This window comes from Pipistrellus hanaki (genome assembly GCF_964339955.1).
Source record: "Pipistrellus hanaki genome assembly, chromosome: 1".
In the NCBI taxonomy this organism is placed as follows: Eukaryota; Metazoa; Chordata; class Mammalia; order Chiroptera; family Vespertilionidae; genus Pipistrellus; species Pipistrellus hanaki.
Window position 1 is genome coordinate 188475680 of NC_140503.1, and position 19378 is coordinate 188495057.

Genomic DNA, 19378 nt, shown 5'->3' on the forward strand with positions numbered 1-19378 from the left:
AGATGTAATATAGTCAATTAAGAAAACAAGGAGAAAAATACCATCTGATTACCTTAACAGAACTAGTATAATTATTTTAATGTAGAATAATTAATAAAAGAATAATGTAGGTTTAAATTTTGGGCAGATAGTAATTCTACATATTTTCTCCCTTGACCACAAGAATTTCTCATCGGACATACTGGATCTCTGACTCATTGCTTATGATGGAAATGAATTTCTTAGTAATATTGCTCTTGGAACCAGGAGCAGGGAACTAACCTTTATTGAAGAGAGGAAACTAGAGATTGGGAAAAAAAAAAAAAAAAAAAAAAAAGTGAGGAGGTTAAATAAGGGTACATATTTTTATTATTCAACTCTGAAAAAAATGAAGGAGGAATCAAGTTGACAAATCAGATTTTGGGTTCTTAGAACTGACTGTTTCTTTTTTTCTTAGTAAGGAATGGATTGGAGGTGTGTGCAGGATAAGCTGACGTTTTGTTATATTTTGAGGTGGGAATTGGAGGATTTGTTTAAAAAAGAAAGGAAAGGACCTTTTTAAGTCTTGCACTTAGTTTATGTTGGCACCACAATGGAGCTTCGGCAGCAGGGACCAGAGACTCCAAGTCATAAAATGTAAAGGGATTGAATGCTTGCATGGAAGGACAGAAATCTATCTCTGCCTCAAATAATAATTAATTTATAAGTCTCTTGTTAGAATCACAGGGAGGGCAATCTCAAGAATTTTCTGGAGAACAATGGATGATTGTGGAATTAATGGTACATTATCCAGTATTATTGACTTAAGTAAAATGTCAGTAGTAATCTTATTTCTTTTTATCATTTACTAGTGGCCTGGTGCACAAATTCATGCATATTGAAAGGAAATTAATTAAAAGAAATATTAAAATATCACTTCACCCTTTCTCTATAATGGAAGTGTCAACCAGATTCACAATCGACAATGACAGATTGAAACACACCTGTGCAATTGGCGCCACGAGAGCGTTATATATATATTAGTGGCCCAATGCACGAAATTCGTGCTTGGGGGTAGGGTGGGGAGGGTGTCCCTCAGCCCGGCCTGCACCCTCTCCAATCTGGGACTCCTCAGGGGATAACCAGCAGTCGGACATTCCTCTCACAATCCAGAACTGATGGCTCCTGACTGCCTGCCTGCCTGTCTGATTGCCTGATTGCCCTTAACTGCTTCTGCCTGCCAGCCTGATTGTCCCTAACTGCTCCCCTGCTGGCTTGATTGCCCCTAACTATCTCCGCATCCAGGACCCAGGATTCCCTCCTTCAACCGACCACAGGCACCTGGGATCTGGGCTTCCCTCCCTCTGGCCAGCCATAGGTGCCCAGGCCAGCTGCTGCCGCAGGAGATGGTGGGCAGGTGCCTTTGCCTGGGCTGCGGCTGTACATGTTGGTGTCCAGGACCGCAGGTGGGTGGCTTCTCCCTCTACCAGGCTGCACCCAGCCTCAGGTGCTGGTGTCTGGACCACAGGCAGGCGGCTTTTCCATCTTCCCTGGGATGCAGTGTGGGCGACTTCTCCGGCTGGCTGTTGCCTGGGATCATGGGGCAGATGGCTTCTTCGTCTGGGCTGCAGCCAGCCTCAGGCGCTGGTGCCCGGTTTCTCTGTCTCCTGCAGGAAGTGAGGTGGAGGGACATGGGGCGGGAGGACATGGGGTGGGCAGTTTCTGTGGCCTGGCTGCGGCCTGGGACCATGGGGCAGGCGGCTTCTTGGTCTCCCTGGCTGTAGCCAGCCTCAGGCTCTGGCTCTCTATTTCTTCAACTCGCACAGGCCTGGAGTGGCTGGGGGGCAGGTCTGCGCCATCTTTTCAGGTTAATTTGCATACTCTGGTATAGCAGAGTGGTGGTAATTTGCATGTTTCTCTTTTATTAGTGTGGATTAGTGTAGATAGACAAGGACTTTCCTAGGATCACCTGGAAATAGTATTGGTGTGCTTTGTAGCTCCTCTGGTCTGTGATAGTTTTGTAGGCCTTCCTTGTTTTTGATGCCCTGGCACTTATGAATGAGACCCATTGTAGAATTCTCAATTAGATGATTTTTCTCATAATTTGACTTGGTGTTATGATTTTTGAGGAGAATTCATACAGGTGAAGTGCCCTTCTTATCACATCATATCAAAGAGTACATAATATGGCCAAAACCGGTTTGGCTTGGTGGATAGAGCGTTGGCCTGTGGACTGAGGGGTCCTGGGTTCGATTCCGGTCAAGAGCATGTACCTTGGTTGCAGGCACATCCCCAGTGGGAAGTGTGCAGGAGGCAGTTTCTCTCTCATTGATGTTTCTGGCTCTCTCTCCCTCTCCCTTCCTCTCTGTGAAAAATCAATAAAATATATTAAACAAAAAAAAACAAAGAGTGCATGATATGAACATAACATCACTAATGATGTTCACCTCAATCTTTTGGTTAAGGTAGTGTTTGCGCCGAGACCGGTTGGCTCAATGGATAGAGCAGGGGTCTTCAAACTACGGCCCGCGGGCTACATGCAGCCCCCAGGGGAGTCTGATCCTGCCCGCCAGGTTTTTTGGGCAGTGAGCGCAGCCAAGGTATTACAGTAGGAATTAGTAGTTCATATAGTCCGGCCCTCCAGCTCTCTGAGGGACTGTGATCTGGCCCCCACTTTAAAAAGTTTGAGGACCCCTGGGATAGAGCGTCGGCTTGGGGACTGAAGGGTCCTGGGCTCAATTCCAGTCAATGGCATGTACCTTGGTTGTGGGCACATCCCCAGTAGGGGTGTGCAAGAGGCAGCTGATCGATGACTCTCTCTCATCGATGTTTCTAACTCTCTATCTCTCTCCCTTCCTCTCTGTACAAAATCAATTTTAAAAAAAAAGGTAGTGTTTGCTAGGTTTCTCTACTATATAGTTACCTTCTCTTTCTGTATTCTGTCCTTTAGAAATGAGTCACTAAGTCCAGTCCTCATTCAAGGTTGGGGGTGGAGATAAACCTACTAATATTTGGAATTCTGTAAGGAAGATGTGTCTCTTTCCTTGCCTTGGGAGTATTTTAAAGCCACATATCAGAGGGGTTTTAACAGTTAATTGTAGAATTAGGAATGTATGATGAAACTTTCATTGTACTTGGTGTTTTGTTTTTAGGTGAAAGTTCACATTTTAATTTGCATGTTTTAGATGACTTACAGAGACGTTTAAAAAACGTTTCTTAATTAGTTATAGTTCCTCTTTTGGAAATTACTTTTTCCTTGGGTCTTACCTATTTCAAAAAATATGCTACACACTTTCTTAGCTACTTTAATTCTATGTCTCTGAGACACTTGAGACTTATTTACACTTTGCTTATTAGCCCTTAATTTTTAATCGTCTTCATGGTCTTATCTTTTATTCAGATCTCACCACCATATCATTCTTAGTCCTATTGTAGACTTTTAATTTTTTTCCCCTTCTGTTATATTTACCTCCTGGAAGGAAATTTACTAGCCATTTTGAAGCAAGAAATAAGCAAGTAAGGCCATCTTAGGCAAAAGTCAGGTAATGGTAGTTCCATTCCAAATTAATATGAAAACTATTGTGGGTTAATCTATCATATGTTTGGATTATTTGCTTTAAAAAAATTCATGACTGATTCTCCCAAGAATTTGTGTTAAAAACACTTTTAGCCCAAACCATTTGGCTCAGTGGATAGAACGTTGGCCTGCAGACTGAAGTGTTCCGTGTTTGATTCTGGCCAAAGGCATGTATCTCGGTTGCAGGCTCGATCCCCACCCAGCCATTTAGATGTCTCTCTCTCACACTGATGTTTCTCTCTGTCTTTCCCCCTCCCTTTCACTCTCTCCAAAAAAGTCAATGGAAAAATATCCTCTGGCGAGGATTAACAATAACAAAAAACACCTGTAAAATACTATTTTGAAATGTATTACAAAAATAACCTGTGTGAAGATTACTTTTATAATCTTGAGATGTATGTTTATATTATCTTTGGGGAATTTTATTATCCCTAGTTATTAATAAAATATACCTTCTTTTAGAAAAGAAGTGTAGAATATAATAGTTCCTTAAAAGCATATATCCCAAACCACATATTTCTTCAGTAATACTAGGAACTAAAGTGAACTCTCACATACACAAACATATAAACACTTTTTTCCTAAATCTTTGTTTGGAAGTCATCCCCCACTCGCCTTCATGTGAGTCCTTAACCACTATAGCAACAAAAAATAGCTTCAAAATAAAAGAGCTGAAGTAAAATTGTCAAAGAAAATTCTGGATTTGTTACTATCCTTCCATTCCTCCTGGAAGAAATCACTGTGTTAAGAAATTACAGAAAGTGCAAACACTTTCCAAACAATATTTTATATTATCATTGTTATTTTTATTTGCCCTGTTGGGATTTAGATGAATTTTTCTGTGGTTTGCAATTGTCTTTAACTCTTTAGAAAATAGTTTGAGAAGGTAGTTAAATAAAAAAATATGTAAAAAGAGACACTTAATAATCTGGTTTTGGCGCCATCTAGAAGGAAGGGAAGAAAATAACCTATAAAAAGTTCTCAATTTTATTATAATAATGGATTAATATTCAATAATATAAAAGCTAAAATCAATGAAACAAGGAGTTTCAAAAATAAGAATTATAAATACCAATAAACTTGAAAGCTGTACAGTCTTATTAGAATTAGGAAATAAAATCAATGAAATATGTTTTTTTATCCTGACATCCTGGCAAAATCTTTTTTTAAAAATTGATTTTAGAGAGGTGGGGAGAGACAGAGAGAAAGCCTGACTGCAACCTTGGCACATGGGGATGACACTCTAACCAACTGATCCACTCAGCCAGGGGACAATTTTTTTTTTTTTTTTTTACTATATCCATATATAATTGCACTATTAGTGATACTGAATGCAATTACTATGCTGTACAATTTGTAATTTGAACTATGTGCTGTTGATAGAATTAAAATTGCTAAAGACTTTTAGTAAATGCCTTTACATCTAGAGATTTAATTTTTTTTTTTTTTTTGTATTCTGTTCTACAGAAATATGGGCACATAAACTTTTCTATAACATTATATTAACAAAAAATTGGGAAGGTCCTAAGTAATCTCTACTAAAGATTTGCTAAAATTGCATGTACATGTTTTGGAGTATTAAAAAGAATGAGAGGTAGAGTTTTATGTATTGAAAGGTCTCTAAGGCGTTTTACGTTAGGAAAAGACAAGTTGCAGAACATGTATAATATAACCTCATAAAACCCACCAGGATGATACATGTGTACATAAGGGTGTAATTACATATGAATCATCTGGTATTATTCAGAACAGACTGCTAACTGAGGTGGTACCTCTGGGGAAAGGGAGAAAAACTGAGGAGAGAGGAATGGGAAGGTTGACATTTTTCATTTTACTCTGTGTGCTTTGGGGGATACCACTGATTCCAAGTGGGTCTGATAAAGATATACATCACTGTTAATGTTGCTATCTTACTATTTCCTACTAGGAGGGTTTGGCCTAATTAAGAACCACTTTTAAGAAGTTTATTTCCCAAGGAATCAATTCTCTATATAAGCATGTAGTTCCATGGCATAATTCTAGAAAGCACACTGTAACAAAACTATAGTATGGATGTTTTTTTCACTCCTTCCAAAGTTGTAAGCAGGCAATTAAATTTGATTCTCCAGAGATGACATAAAGTAAATTAAACCCACCCAGCATGAGCTGAAGTGTTTAAGGTTCTAACAGCACGCAATAACTTAGTTAACAACGCTGGAAAATTCCCTTGCTCATATAGAAACTGGATAACTCTACTGACATATTACAGCCGAACTCTACCAGGAAAGGTTTGTTAGTTGTATTGGATGGAGAAAATGAACCGGATCTGAGGGATATGGGGAATTGTATTTGTCCTCTCAACATACAGAGTGCACTCTTTTACCACTTTTTCTTGGTTGAGAGTTGTTTAGGAGTGGATGGTTTGAGAGATTTGAATGTGTTCACTTATTTTGTGCTTTATGCTGCCTAAAAAGTCACCTATAAACTATTGCTTAATTTAGGCCCAGATTGGTATCACACATATTAATTATAATGGGAAAATACTGATACATAAGTTAGATGCTTATTGTGGAAATTTTCAAAATAAAATTATGTAGGAATATATATTTATACCTATTAACTTGAATAAATATCAACAGTTTCATCTTTTTTTCCCCATCTGTGCCTATCTTTACTTCACTACTCCTCTCCTGGATTTTTTTAATTTTGAATTTTTTTCAGTGCACGTTTCGTATTTTTATGACTTAGGCCTTTTCTAACTGTTGGTTGTCTTCAAGGGTCAAGCCCATGCCTATGGTATTATTTAACACTAGAGGCCCGATGCAGGAAATTCATTCAGAGGAGGCCTTCCTTCCCCTGGCTGCCGGCACTGCTTCCCTCTGGCACCCGGGACCGGGCTTCATAGGGCTTCATCCTGAAAGACATCCGGAAAGATTCCGGTCTAATTAGCATATTACACTTTTATTATTGTAAATTGTTCTCACATTAGGGATGTATGTTGGGGAGGTGAACACTCCTCTGAAAGGCTAGAGTACTGTTTTTATTATTTACTTAAATTTTTAAATTGATTTTAGAGAAAGAGGAAGGGAGAGGGAGAGAAATACTGATGTGAGAGAGAAACATCAGTCGGCTGCCTCCTGTGCATGAGAAACATCGATTGTCTCCTGTACCTACCAACTGAGCCACACAGGCCAGGGCAGATCATTGTTTTAGATTACTTCTGCCTGAGCCTCTTCTAGGCTGATTTACTGGGATTCTGATTAAGTAACTCAGTTCTGTCTTGCCCTGGATAGAGTAGTTTTTTGCTTAGCTGCTGGTGTGCTGAGACCCTAGCCAAAAGAACTGTTTCCACTCTATTTTTTTTAAGTACTATTAAGTGGAAACTCTTAATTGAAAACTGAATAATACTTAAGACCAGCTCAAGTTTATATGAAGAAAATTCCATAGAAGAATAACACTATTAAGAACTGTCTTATTTATGAATATATTTTCTTATTTTACTGGAAGAGGCTAATTAAAACTGATATGTACTTTAAAATTCTAGTTGATTTATGTGCTCCTGGCATATATAGACACAGAGAAAATAAACCTTGGCAAAAATCAGTAAATATTTATTCATGGCTGTGACTTACTCAATTAGAGAGGCGTTTACAGACAGACTGATGACTAAGGTAGGTTCCTGCCCTTAAACTGTGTAGGTTTAAAAAAAAATTTTTTTTAATGGGTGATAACACATCTCCCTTTCTTTATAAAAGTCAGTTTGCTAGTACAGTAATTCCTCACTTAATATCATTGATGGGTTCTTGGGAACTGTGACTATCAGTGAAGTGATGTATAAAGAAACGAGTTTTCCGTAGGCTAACATATAAATAAGAGTTAAGTTCCTATGGAATATTTCTGGTCACAGAAACTTGACCAAACTGCTATATAAAGACCCAAAACACTTCTAATATTAGACATTGAAATAAAAGTGAGCTGTACAGACATTTAAGAAAAATAAATAGCCCTGGCTGGTTTGGCTCAGTGGATACAGCATCGGCCTGTGGACTGAAAGATCCTGGGTTCGATTCTAGTCAAGGGCACATGGCTCGATCCCAATGGCTACAGGAGGCAGCTGATCAATGATTCTCTTTCATCATTGATGTTTTTATGATGTTTCTCTTTCCCTCTCTCTTCTTCTCTGATATCAATAAAAAATATATATTTTTAAAAAGATGATTAAAAACAAATAAGATAATTTTCTTTTCTAACCTGTTTATTCTACGTCAGCATGTCAGGTGGCCAGAGCTTCTCCCCACAGCTCAGGGTGCAAGGCTGGAACCCACCCTGGGCAGGACACTTTTCCGTCTCTGGGACACACACACACACACACACACGCACACGCACACACACACACACACACACACACACACACACACGCACTCTCACTCAGACTGGGAAAATGTAGACACGCCAGTTCACATGACATGCACATCTTTGGGATATGGGAGGAAACCTATGCAGACATGGGGGGAACTTGAAGACTCCACACAGATAGTGGGTCCTGCTGGGGATCAATTATTTTCTTCTCATCAACATTATAACAAAACTGTTATTGGAGGACCTACCATACTTTCTTAGCATTTCTGTGTTTAGAGGCTCCAGAACTGTGTATTAAACCCTTTGGTATTTAAATTTCATTAAAAAAATCTTAGTAAAATATCTTTTAATTTTAAGTGACATTTTATTGGCCTGGGGAAGCACAGATCGGGAGGAAGGAAGGATCACTATTTGTAAGTGAACACTTGCTTATATCACATCAGCAGTCTGAGCCCTTTTCCCCCTCCTTAAGGACAATTTGAAAAGACAGTTGAGAAACAAGCTTTCAAGGGTAACTTTATGTATAAGGGTGGATTATATTTATTTTCAGGTTTTTTTGTGTTTGATATATATAGTCAGTTCACTAATATGAAGGCTAATCAATTTTCAAAGAAAGGTGTGGACACAGAGTGGCCTCAGACAGAACTAGGAAGTAGTCAGAACTGATATTTGGTGTTTTCTACTTCTGGAGATTTAGGCTTTTCAGCTCAGGTTATCTCTGATGCCACTTACCCTTTCAATCCCTACCTCCCCTTACTTCAGAAAACAGATGGGAAGTAGGTTGCCCTGATTGTTCTACAATTGATTTCATCTCAGTATTAATATTTTCCCAAATCATCACATAGAAACCTGCCTCATACTTTTCAGCAGCTGTAAAGGATATACTTATACTATCACTTATTTAATCAGAACCATGGGGATGAACACTTTGGATTATCATTAAAAAAATTTTTTTTTATTGATTTGAGAGAGAGAGAAAGTTCTATTTGTTTTTTCACTTATTTATGCATTCATTGATTCTCGTATGTGCCCTGGCCAAGATTTGAACCCATAACCATGGTGTATCGGGATGACATTCTAACTGAATGAGCTATATATAATTCATGGAAAATTAGTACTGAATTCATAGATATAGGTTATTAATAAATATGAACTAAAAAGGACTGTTTTGAATTGTACAATATATGAAATTTTCATAGCTCAAGAAAAAGTAACTGAATGGTAGTCTTACAATATTTTTTCCTTCTTCTAGATTTAAACAGTCAAGTTAAATCAAGCTGGGTAATCATGGCAGAAGGAGGATTCGATCCCTGTGAATGTGTTTGCTCTCATGAGCATGCGATGAGAAGGCTGATCAATCTGGTGAGATGAATAGGACAGTCGTATTCAGAACTGAACTGTACTGCTTCTGCTCTGTTTTTGTGAAAAAGTTGTGGAAAATTTTTCATCTGATGGTCACTAAAATTATTTCATAATTGAAATTCCACAGTGGTTTAAGTTAGGGTTAAAATATTATACTTACCAGCAATTACTTTACTAAAGATAAAAACAAATTTCTTTATTTATGTTAGTGAAATTCCCCATCATGGTTGGGTAACATTAGCTATATGGAGCTTGTTTACCTGATAAATTGCTGTGAAGTCAATTTCTGTTAATGATATAGTTCAAATCCTATTTCAAATGGCATGATAATAAACATCTCTATGCAAAGCGTTTCAAAATCCAAATTATTTAACAGGCAGATTTCTGACCAACATACTTTGTTTGGATAGTAGTCTATAGACTTTGAAGGAGATTTGAATTCTGGTGTTTTTAAGATTTTCATGACCTATAAGCTTAAATATGGGCTATTTATGCACTATACTTTATACTTTTTATGTACAAAAGGAGAAATTTAACCATTAATAACAAGAAAGCATATTGTTATGTTATACAGTATAACATTTTGTTGTTTTAGAATACTTTTATACAGAAGTATATTGTCACTGGCCAGTTAAAGGCAGGCACCAACATTGCTCAAATATTTGAATTGTTGGTAGTTAATAAGGTTTTCTGCTGATTTGGTGTCTATATATAGTGATTAGAAGTGTATTTCTTGTAAATGATATTTCTTTTAGAATCAGCATATACTGAGACATATGATCCTCAAGAATGCCTTAGGGGGAAAGCAATAAACAAAGAACTTATAAATTAAATCTTACTCTTGTGGATATAGAAATATAATGGCAATGTAATATCTATGATAACTTGATATAAAAATAGATAAGTCTGAGGAAAGAATATTTAAAAAAATATTTTCTTCTGTGTATTCATGAAGTTAAAGAGCTGATAATTTTTATTTCTAAATTCAAATATAAGGCAAAAATTTTTTCAAGTTACTGTGATATTAGGAACAACTTTTAGGTCATCTTTTACTCTGTTCTTCCAACCCCATAGCTAATGCAGAAACAAATCCTTTAAGCTCAAAACATATCCAGAACCTAGCCACTTCTCACACCTCCAGTGCAACATCCTGGTCTCATCTATAATCATCTCTTGCCTGGATTATTAAAATTAGCCTCCTTATAGGTCTTCTCTTGCCATACCTCACTACAATAGCCAAAGTGATTTATTTTGATAAATGATAAAGGAGTGGGGAAAAGCTATCTCAAAATAATGTGATACTCTAAATCTCAGACAAAATATAATTCAAAGCCAAAACAATGATATACAATAGAACACAGGAATTATATTGACAAAAAACAACAACAACCCAATTTATCAAAAAGATATAAACCTTTATGTCCTGACCAGCAGAGAATGCAAAAACTACTAGAAATTCAAAAAGAAGTGTTTTAGAAGTGTCTGAGAAATGCTAGCGAAAGCCATCGAGATGCCTTTGGAGGTTAGAGAGAGAGGTGTGTAGGTCAGTATGTTTGTAAGTGGATAGAAGAGGTTCCATATATCTTAGACACCTAAAAGTTACATTGGGGAGAGTTTGAACGAAGTCCATAGAAAGCATCTAATGTAGGTTTTCCTTTCACAAATGAGGAAACTGAGACAAGAGAGGTTAAGTCACTTTCCCAGGTGTTGGAGTTGACTAGAGGATGGCAGGAGATGCTCAATCTGACAGCTTAGCTCTAGGCCCTGCCTGCTTTTGTAACCATGCTCTGCTCCACTGCCTGTGGATCTCCTCAGGTCTTTAAAAAGCACTATATCTGAAATCAGGGCTGGGGGGGAAATAGGGGAACATCTGTAATACTTTCAACAACAAAGATAAATTTAAAAATAAGTAAATAAATCAGTCTTGGGATGAAAAGAAAGAAAAAAAAGGGGAAGGGAAAGAAAGAGGGAAGGGGGGAGGGAAGGGAAGAGGGAAGGGGAAGGGGAAAGGAAAAAAAGGAGGAGAAAGACTCTTCATTATATTTTTATGTTTAAAAACTTGTGAATATGCCCTAGCCCAATGGTTGGCAAACTCATTAGTCAACAGAACCAAATATCAACAGTACAACGAATGAAATTTCTTTTGAGAGCCAAATTTTTTAAACTTAAACTTCTTCTAACACCACTTCAAAATAGACTCGCCCAGGCCGTGGTATTTTGTGGAAGAGCCACACTCAAGGGGCCAAAGAGCAGCATGTGGCTCGCGAGCCGCAGTTTGCCAACCACGGCCCTAGCTGGTTTGGCTCAGTGGATAGAACTTTTACTGCGGACTGAAGGGTCCTGGGTGTGATTTTGATTAAGGGCACGTACCTCAGTTGCAAACTCGATCCCTGGCTCTGGTAGGGGTGTGTGCAGGAGGCAACCAATCAATGTTTCTATCTCATTGATGTTTCTCTCTCGGTTTTTCCCCTACCCTTCCGCTTTCTAAAAATCAAGGGAAAAATATCCTCAGATGTGGTTTAACAAAAACAAAAAAACAAAACAGAACAAAAAGCTGTGTGAATGTATTGTCTATTCAAATAATTAATTTAAAAATAAAACTTGCTGTGGATTCAATCCCCAGTAGGGGTCATGTAGGAGACAGCCAATCAATGATTCTCTCTCATCATTGATGTTTCTATCTTTCCCTCTTCCTTCCTCTCTGAAATCAATAAAAATATATTTTTTAAAAATCAAAAAATAAATAAAAATAAATAAAAATAAAAATAAAACTTGCTGAAAACCAGTTTGGCTCATTAAATAGAGCGTCAGCCTGCAGACTGAAGGGTCCCGGGTTTGATTTCGGTCAATAAGAAATAAATAAAATATATTTAAAATAAATAAATAAAACTTTGTAAGCACCTTCAAAGGTATTAAAAGCAGTACAGTTATATACAAAATTTGTAATTATAGACTCTTTTCATTGGAGAATAATTTTTGAATGTATTCTTAGGTGATTTGAAAAGAAAATATAGTATTTTACAGTGTTTGGCTTTTTAATAATTCTAAGATTTTCTTCTCTTTCACCTTCTTTTGATTTCTAAACTGGCAGAATTTTTTTCTCATCAGAGTGTAAAACATACATATAAAAAGAGAAAAAATGTGTATGTCTCCTAAGGCCCAATGATATAAATAGCAATTCAGACTCTTCTCTACTGCCTCATCAGTACTTATGTACGTTTTGATTACTTAGTTAAGCTGTGCAACAAAGAATACAAATATGATTTCCATTTAAAAATATATATTTTATTGATTTTTTTTTTTACAGAGAGGAAGAGAGAAGGACAGAGAGCTAGAAACATCGATGAGAGAGAATCATCAATCAGCCGCTTCCTGCACAACCCCCACTGGGGATGTGCCCCTAACCAAGGCACATGCCCTTGACCGGAATCTAATTGACACTCTATCCACTGAGCCAAACTGGTCTCTGCAGATTTTCATTCATTTTATTGTCTGTCAGTAAATGGTTGTATCTCTTACTCTATTTATGGAATGTTTTAAAATGATACATTTTAAACAGCATTTAAGTTCAAGGTTGACAATACTGTAGTACAAAGGGAGGTGCTGGTGACAAAGCTTTACTTACTCTCTTGGCATGTCTCCTTCCTGTGATTTAATTTCATCCCTGAGTTACACAAGTTTTAGACTGTCTTAATGCAGTAGTATTTTTGCCAGGTGCATCTATGTTTCTGTTTGTCTCAGGAATACTCAAAAACATTAAAAATGGAGGTATTGTCCAGCAAGCATGGCTCAGTGGTTGAGCATCAACTTATGAACCAGCAGATCATGGTTCAATTCCCGGTCAGAGCACATGCCCAGGTTGCGGCCTCTATCCCTAGTGTGGGGTGTGCAGGAGGCAGTTGATTGATGATTCTTTCTCATCATTGCTGTTTCTCTCTCTCCCTCTCCCTTCCTCTCTGAAATCAATTAAAAAAAATGTTTAAAAAATGGAGATATTGCCGGGACCAGTTTGGCTCAATGGATAGAGCGTCAGCTTGGGGACTGAAGGGTCCCAGGTTCGATTCCGGTCAAGGGCATGTACCTTGGTTGCGGGCATATCCCCAGTAGGGGGTGTGCAAGAGGCAGCTGATCGATGACTCTCTCTCATCGATGTTTCTAACTCTCTATCTCTCTCCCTTCCTCTCTGTCTAAAAATCAATAAAATATATTTTAAAAAAAAATGGAGATATTATCTGACATCCTATATAACAAAAGCCTAATATGCAAATTATCCCATTGGGTGGTCATTTGACTGGGAATTTTACTGTTCACTATGACATGTGTTGACCACCAGGGGGCGGCACGGAACATGGTGGGCATCAGTGATGCAGTGCTGGCAGCAGGCAGGAGTGGAAACTGCTGGCCCTGATGGGTCCTATAAAGAGTGAGACCACGGCAGTATGCAGGGGCAGGTGAGAGGGCAGCGCCAGGCCATGGTAGAGTGCCAGGCAGGGCTGTGAGGCTGGGGCACAAGCTAGGGCCCAACACCTGCAGGCCACCTCAAGGGATCCCACCCATGCACGAATTCATGCACCAAACCTCTAGTTATAGATATTTTTCTATCTTAGTCTGATGCTCTTCAAATACTGCCTAATAGGACTCAAAAGATGTAGATATGAATATATAGTAAGTCTGTTTCAATTAAAATTAGTTATCTTTGTCATGTTACATATAATTCTGTGTTTTATTACTTGACTTAATATGGGAATATACAATATACACATGATAAAAAAGGATTTTTAGTTATGTAGAATATGTAGTAAGATGCCAACATAAAACCATAATCTAATTATGTCATTCTTTTATATGGTCTAGTATTTTTTGTGCCCTCTCTGAAGTCAGTACTTTTTTTTTTTTTTTTTAAGAGGTATTTATAATTACTGTATCTAGTTTGGGGTTATTTATTTTTATTTTTTAAAAATTAATTTCAGAGAAGAAAGGAGAAAGAGAGAAACATCAGTGATGAGAGAGAATCCTTGATTGACTGCCTCCTGCACGCCCCACCCTGGGGATCGAGCCCAAGCCCACAACCCAGGCATGTGTCCTGACAGGGAATTGAACCATAACCTCCTGGTTCATAGGTTGATGTTCAACCACGGAGCCATGCCAACTGGGCTAGTTTTGTTTTGTTTTAAATTATTCATATTTCCTTAAACCATACAAACTGCCTGGAGAGGGGCTTTTTTTATCTTTTCATTTCCATTGAAGCCATTTGTAAACTTAGTCTGGCTTCATTTTTTTCTGCTCCCTTGCCACCACCTCCTTCTCATATTTTCCTGACTGTCTGTCTCTTAGTATATGGTTTCTTCTATAATGATAGATGTTTCAGAGAGAACAGATGGATTTAGAAATGTGAACTTGAATTATGCTCTGTTTTTCCCATTCTATGTTGTAATCTAAGATTTGGAATGCAGATAATCCTTTATTTTTGCTTGTTTGTTTTGAGCTCTGTATTTCAGCTCTAATCTAAGTAGTGTAATTTAAACTTTTACATCTTTAATTTACTTAAGTGTGTTTCCGTATTTAAGTATATAAGCGTGTGATCTGAAAGATCCTTGGTCAGATTCCTCTATGTGGCCTGACAGCCCTGTGAATTGTGACTAATGTTTTCTGTACTTAAAGAAGTCATATTAAGACCTATTGGCTTTTACCTGGAAGAAAATGTGGGCCTGAAAATCTTCTTAAGAAACCTCTCTATCCAGCAAATATATCTACTACTGGCATATTTTAATTTTTGCCAGTAGTAGATATATTTAAATAGGTACATCTATTTAAATATATCTACTATTTAAGTAGATATAAAAAAATACTTTAATTTTTATAAGAATTGATATAAACCATATATGAATATGTTCTTTTGAAAAAAGCAACCAATGTATTAAAAGTAAGACTGAACTCTGTCACTTCTCCAAATCTGCTTATTCCCTACTTGCCTAGATGAATTTGATACGCATTTCCCCAGATCTTTCTAACAAATACATATTTTTATACTTTCCCGCAATTCAATAATAGTATTTAGCATTTTCCATGTTACTACAAAGTCTTTTTAATCATATGATCAACTTACCGACAACTATTTTAGTTGGTAAAGGAAATTTTATTGGACTTCTTTCTTAAGTCTTAATGTTTTTAATCACTATCATCCAGGCACTGGAAGACTTAGGTAGTCTTCCTGTGGTAGAGTTTGTTTTATTTAAAAGACAAAATAACTATTGTGTGTCCTCAGGGTACAAAATTCACACAGTGCTAAATGTAGAAAGGGAAAGACAAAAATCTCCCTGAGCTCCCCATCTCTTTATTGCCACTTTATCAAATTTGACTATTAAGTTTCTTTTATATTGTTCCAGTCATTATGGCTGTATAAAAAATTATCCCAAAACTTAATGGCATAAAACTACCTTTTATGAAGTTGACAAACTGTGTGTCTGGAGTTCATACAGAGCACAGTGGAGGTGGTTTATCTGCTGTACAGTATCTGGATTCTTAGCTGGAAGACTCAGGCTGGGAGCGGAAACATCTGGAGGCTTTTGCTCACTCTGTCTGGCAGTTGATGCTGATGGGCAGCTAAACCCAACTTAGTACTGTCAGCAAGAGCACCTACATGTGGTCCTTTCAAGTGGCTGTGTGGATTCTTCACAGCATTGGGGCTTTGTTCCAAAGTGGATGGGGAGGAAGAGAAGCAGGCAGCAGCTGGAAACTTGTTATGAGCTAGCCTAAGTCACATACATACAACACTTCTGCTGAACTCTTGGTTATAACAGTCACAAGCTTGCTCCTAGGTTCAAGAGCAGGGGAAACAGACTTCATTTTTTGACGGGGAGTGGCAAGATTCTGGAAGACTGTGTGACTGGTAATAGTGCTGTGGCTATTTTTAGAAAATATAACTTGCCACATATATCTTTCTAGAAATTTGTTTTACATAGGAGGGATTGCTGTATAGTATGTATATATTTCTGCAACTCCCTCCCCCCTACTTCATATATCTTTCCATATTAGCAATAGTTTAGTTCAGGCTGCTTATAAACAGAAATGTATTTCTCATAGTTCTGGGTTAGAAGTTCACTATCAGGGTGCCAGCCTGGTTGTGTTCTGGCGAGAACCCTCTTCGGGGATGCAGACGGACATTTGCTTGTTGCATCCTCAGGTGGTGGAAAGAGGGTGAGAGAGCATTCTGGGGGCTCTTTTATAAAACCACTAATCCCACTCATGATAGCTCCACCCTCATGACCTAATCACCACTGAAAGTCCCCATCTCCCAAGAGGGGGTTAGCATTTCAACACACAAATTTTGAGGAGACCACACATTCAGTCCAAAACAGCAAATCAAAGTCAGGCTCATTTTTAGAGTTTGTTTTTTGTGTATGTGTGTCTTTTTCTTGGCCTTTCTTTTAATAACACATAAAATACGTGAATATCTAAATTACTCTCACATGAAATGTTACAGAAATATAGAGCAGAATGTTAAAGTCCCTCTCCCTATGGCACACCCCCTCCCTCCATTCCATTTCATGCCCTCAATTGCTTGCTTGGCTGGAGGTTGCATTAAGTTTGTGGACTTTCATGTGCCTATATATTTATGTATGTGTCTTTATACATAATAAAAACAAACTGTACCATACGGGTATAGCATATAAATTATACTATTATCTTATTAGTGCCCATGAATTGTGTGATGATTTTTGGTTCAGTAAAGTAACTGAAATTCAGATAGTGTTTTGTAGGGTTAGGAAAAGTTTGTGCATATCATATGGTCAAAGCAGCCCAGCCTATTAGTGTTAGACATTAAAAAAATATTTTCAGTCGAGACTGGTTTGGCTCAGTGGATAGAGCGACAGCCTACAGGCTGAAAGGTCCCAGGTTCGATTCCAGTCAAGGGCATGTACCGTGGTTGTGGGCACATCCTCAGTAGGAGGTGTGCAGGAGGCAGCTGATCGATGTCTCTCTCTCATCGATGTTTCTAACTCTCTATCCTTCTCCTTTCTTCTCTGTAAAAAAATCAATAAAATATATTTTAAAAAAATATTTTCAAAATATTCAGTCTTGCCTTTACCTGATTATTTGAAGCCTTGAGGCTTAAATGTGAGTAGATTATTGTGATCCATCAAAATTATGTTTGTTAATGTTGTAGGAAAATATGTAGAGATGCTGCTTAATCATTAAGGATTAAATGTGCTCAGAAATATTAGGTTTTATCTGATCTCCCAGTTGAAACACTGGATTTCTGCAGTGTTGTGATTATGCAGAAATACTTGAATCGAATGTACTTTGTTATTTCTTTAAAATTCCGCTCCTAAAATAGGGCTTCACTAGCCAGTTTGACTCAGCGGATAAAGCATCAGCCTGCAGACTGAAGGTTCCTTGGTTCGATTCGGGTCAAGGGCACATGCCCGATTGCGGGCACGGTCCCCAGTAGGGGGCGTGCAGAAGGCAGCCTGTTAGTGATGCTTTCTCATCATTGATGTTTCTGTCCTCTCCTTCCCCCTTCCTCTCTAAAATTAATTTAAATATATATATATGGGCTCTATTTTGAATGGCACACATAGAGCAGCCCAATAAATAAATAAATAAATAAATAAACAAATAAATAAATAATGAATAAATTTTCCCTCCTATTGCCCTAGCCGGTTTGGCTCAGTGGATAGAGTGTCGGCCTGGGGACTGTAGAGTTCAATTCTGGTAAAGGGCACGTACCTCAGTTACAGGTTCCCTGGCCCTGGTCGAGGTATGTGCAGAAGGCAACCAGTTTGATGTATCTCTCTTGCATCGTCACATTGATGTTTCTCTGTCTCTCCCTCTCCCTTCCACTCTCTCTCAAATGAATGGGTGAGGATTAATCAAAAAATAAAAATAAAATTTCCCTGTAATTGCAGAAAATGTATCAAAACTTAAAATGCACATACCTTTATTCTAGCAATTTTTATATTTCTTATCCTAAAAGATTAGTGAAGTGTGTAAGAATGTATTTATAGGAACATTCACCATAGCATTGTTTTTCTTTTTCTTCTTAAATATATTTTTATTGATTTCAGAGAGGAAGGGAGAGAGAAGGAAACATCAATGATGAGAGAGAATCATTGCTCAGCTGCCTTCTGCACACCCCCCACTGGGTATGGAGCCCAGAACCCGGACATATGCCCTGACTAGGAATCAAACTGTGGCATCCTGGTTCATAGGTTGATGCTCAACCTCTGAGCCACGCCAGCTGGGCAGCCTTATTTTTCATATACAATTTTGGAAATTATGCAATTAAATGGAATACTGTGCAGCATTAAAAGTTATGTAGGCCGAGACCGGTTTGGCTCAGTGTATAGAGTGTCAGCCTGCGGACTGAAAGGTCCCAGGTTCGATTCCGGTCAAGGGCATGTACCTTGGTTGCGGGCACATCCCCAGTGGGGGGTGTGCAAGAGGCAGCTGGTCGATGTTTCTCTCTCATCGAAGTTTCTAACTCTCTGTCCCTCTCAATTCCTCTCTGTGTAAAATCAATAAAATATATTTTTTAAAATTAGGCTACAAAATTTTTATTGAATCGTTTCTTACATACCATTATATTGGCTGGGCCACAAAAATATTCATGCTGCAAGTTTGACATGCTTGACTTATAATATTTTAAACTGAGCACATCTATTTTCCATCTTCATTTTCAAAAATAGCTTGATTTTAAGCTGGCAATGAATTGAGTCGTTGCAAATAAAGTTGACACATGAATTTCTGAAGATTTTGGAAATAAATAGCAAATAGACTTTTAAAATATGAAAACCTTATTTTAGCAAAATGCACATAGAAGGCACTTGTTAAATTTTTTTTAGATAGGCCCAGCTGGATAGCTTAGTTGGTTAGAGTGTCAGTGCACCAAGGTTGCGGGTTCAATGACTATTTAGGACACATACAAGAATCAACCAATGAATGCATAACTAAGTGGAACAAGTTGGTAGTTTCTCTCCCTTCTTTCTCTCTCTCAAATACATTTTTTAAAAAAATTTTTTAAAGTACAATGGTATATGTACACAGATAATAATTTAATAAAAAAATTTAAAAAGTATATTTGTTAGATAAATGGATACTTTTCTGTATTTATATTTTGAGAAAATCCAAAGGAATCTTACA

General features: G+C 37.7%; 1 protein-coding gene across 2 annotated transcripts in view; it reads left to right on the top strand.

Moving 5' to 3' along the window:
* The window catches only part of SMIM14 (small integral membrane protein 14), an 87354-nt gene that overhangs the window by 46419 nt on the left and 21557 nt on the right, over window positions 1–19378 (top strand). For both annotated transcript variants that reach the window (XM_084901403.1, XM_084901404.1), the window contains exon 2: window positions 9126–9235. In XM_084901403.1, the coding sequence (XP_084757529.1) occupies window positions 9126–9235 (110 nt within the window). The remainder of the gene's footprint in view (window positions 1–9125; window positions 9236–19378) is intronic.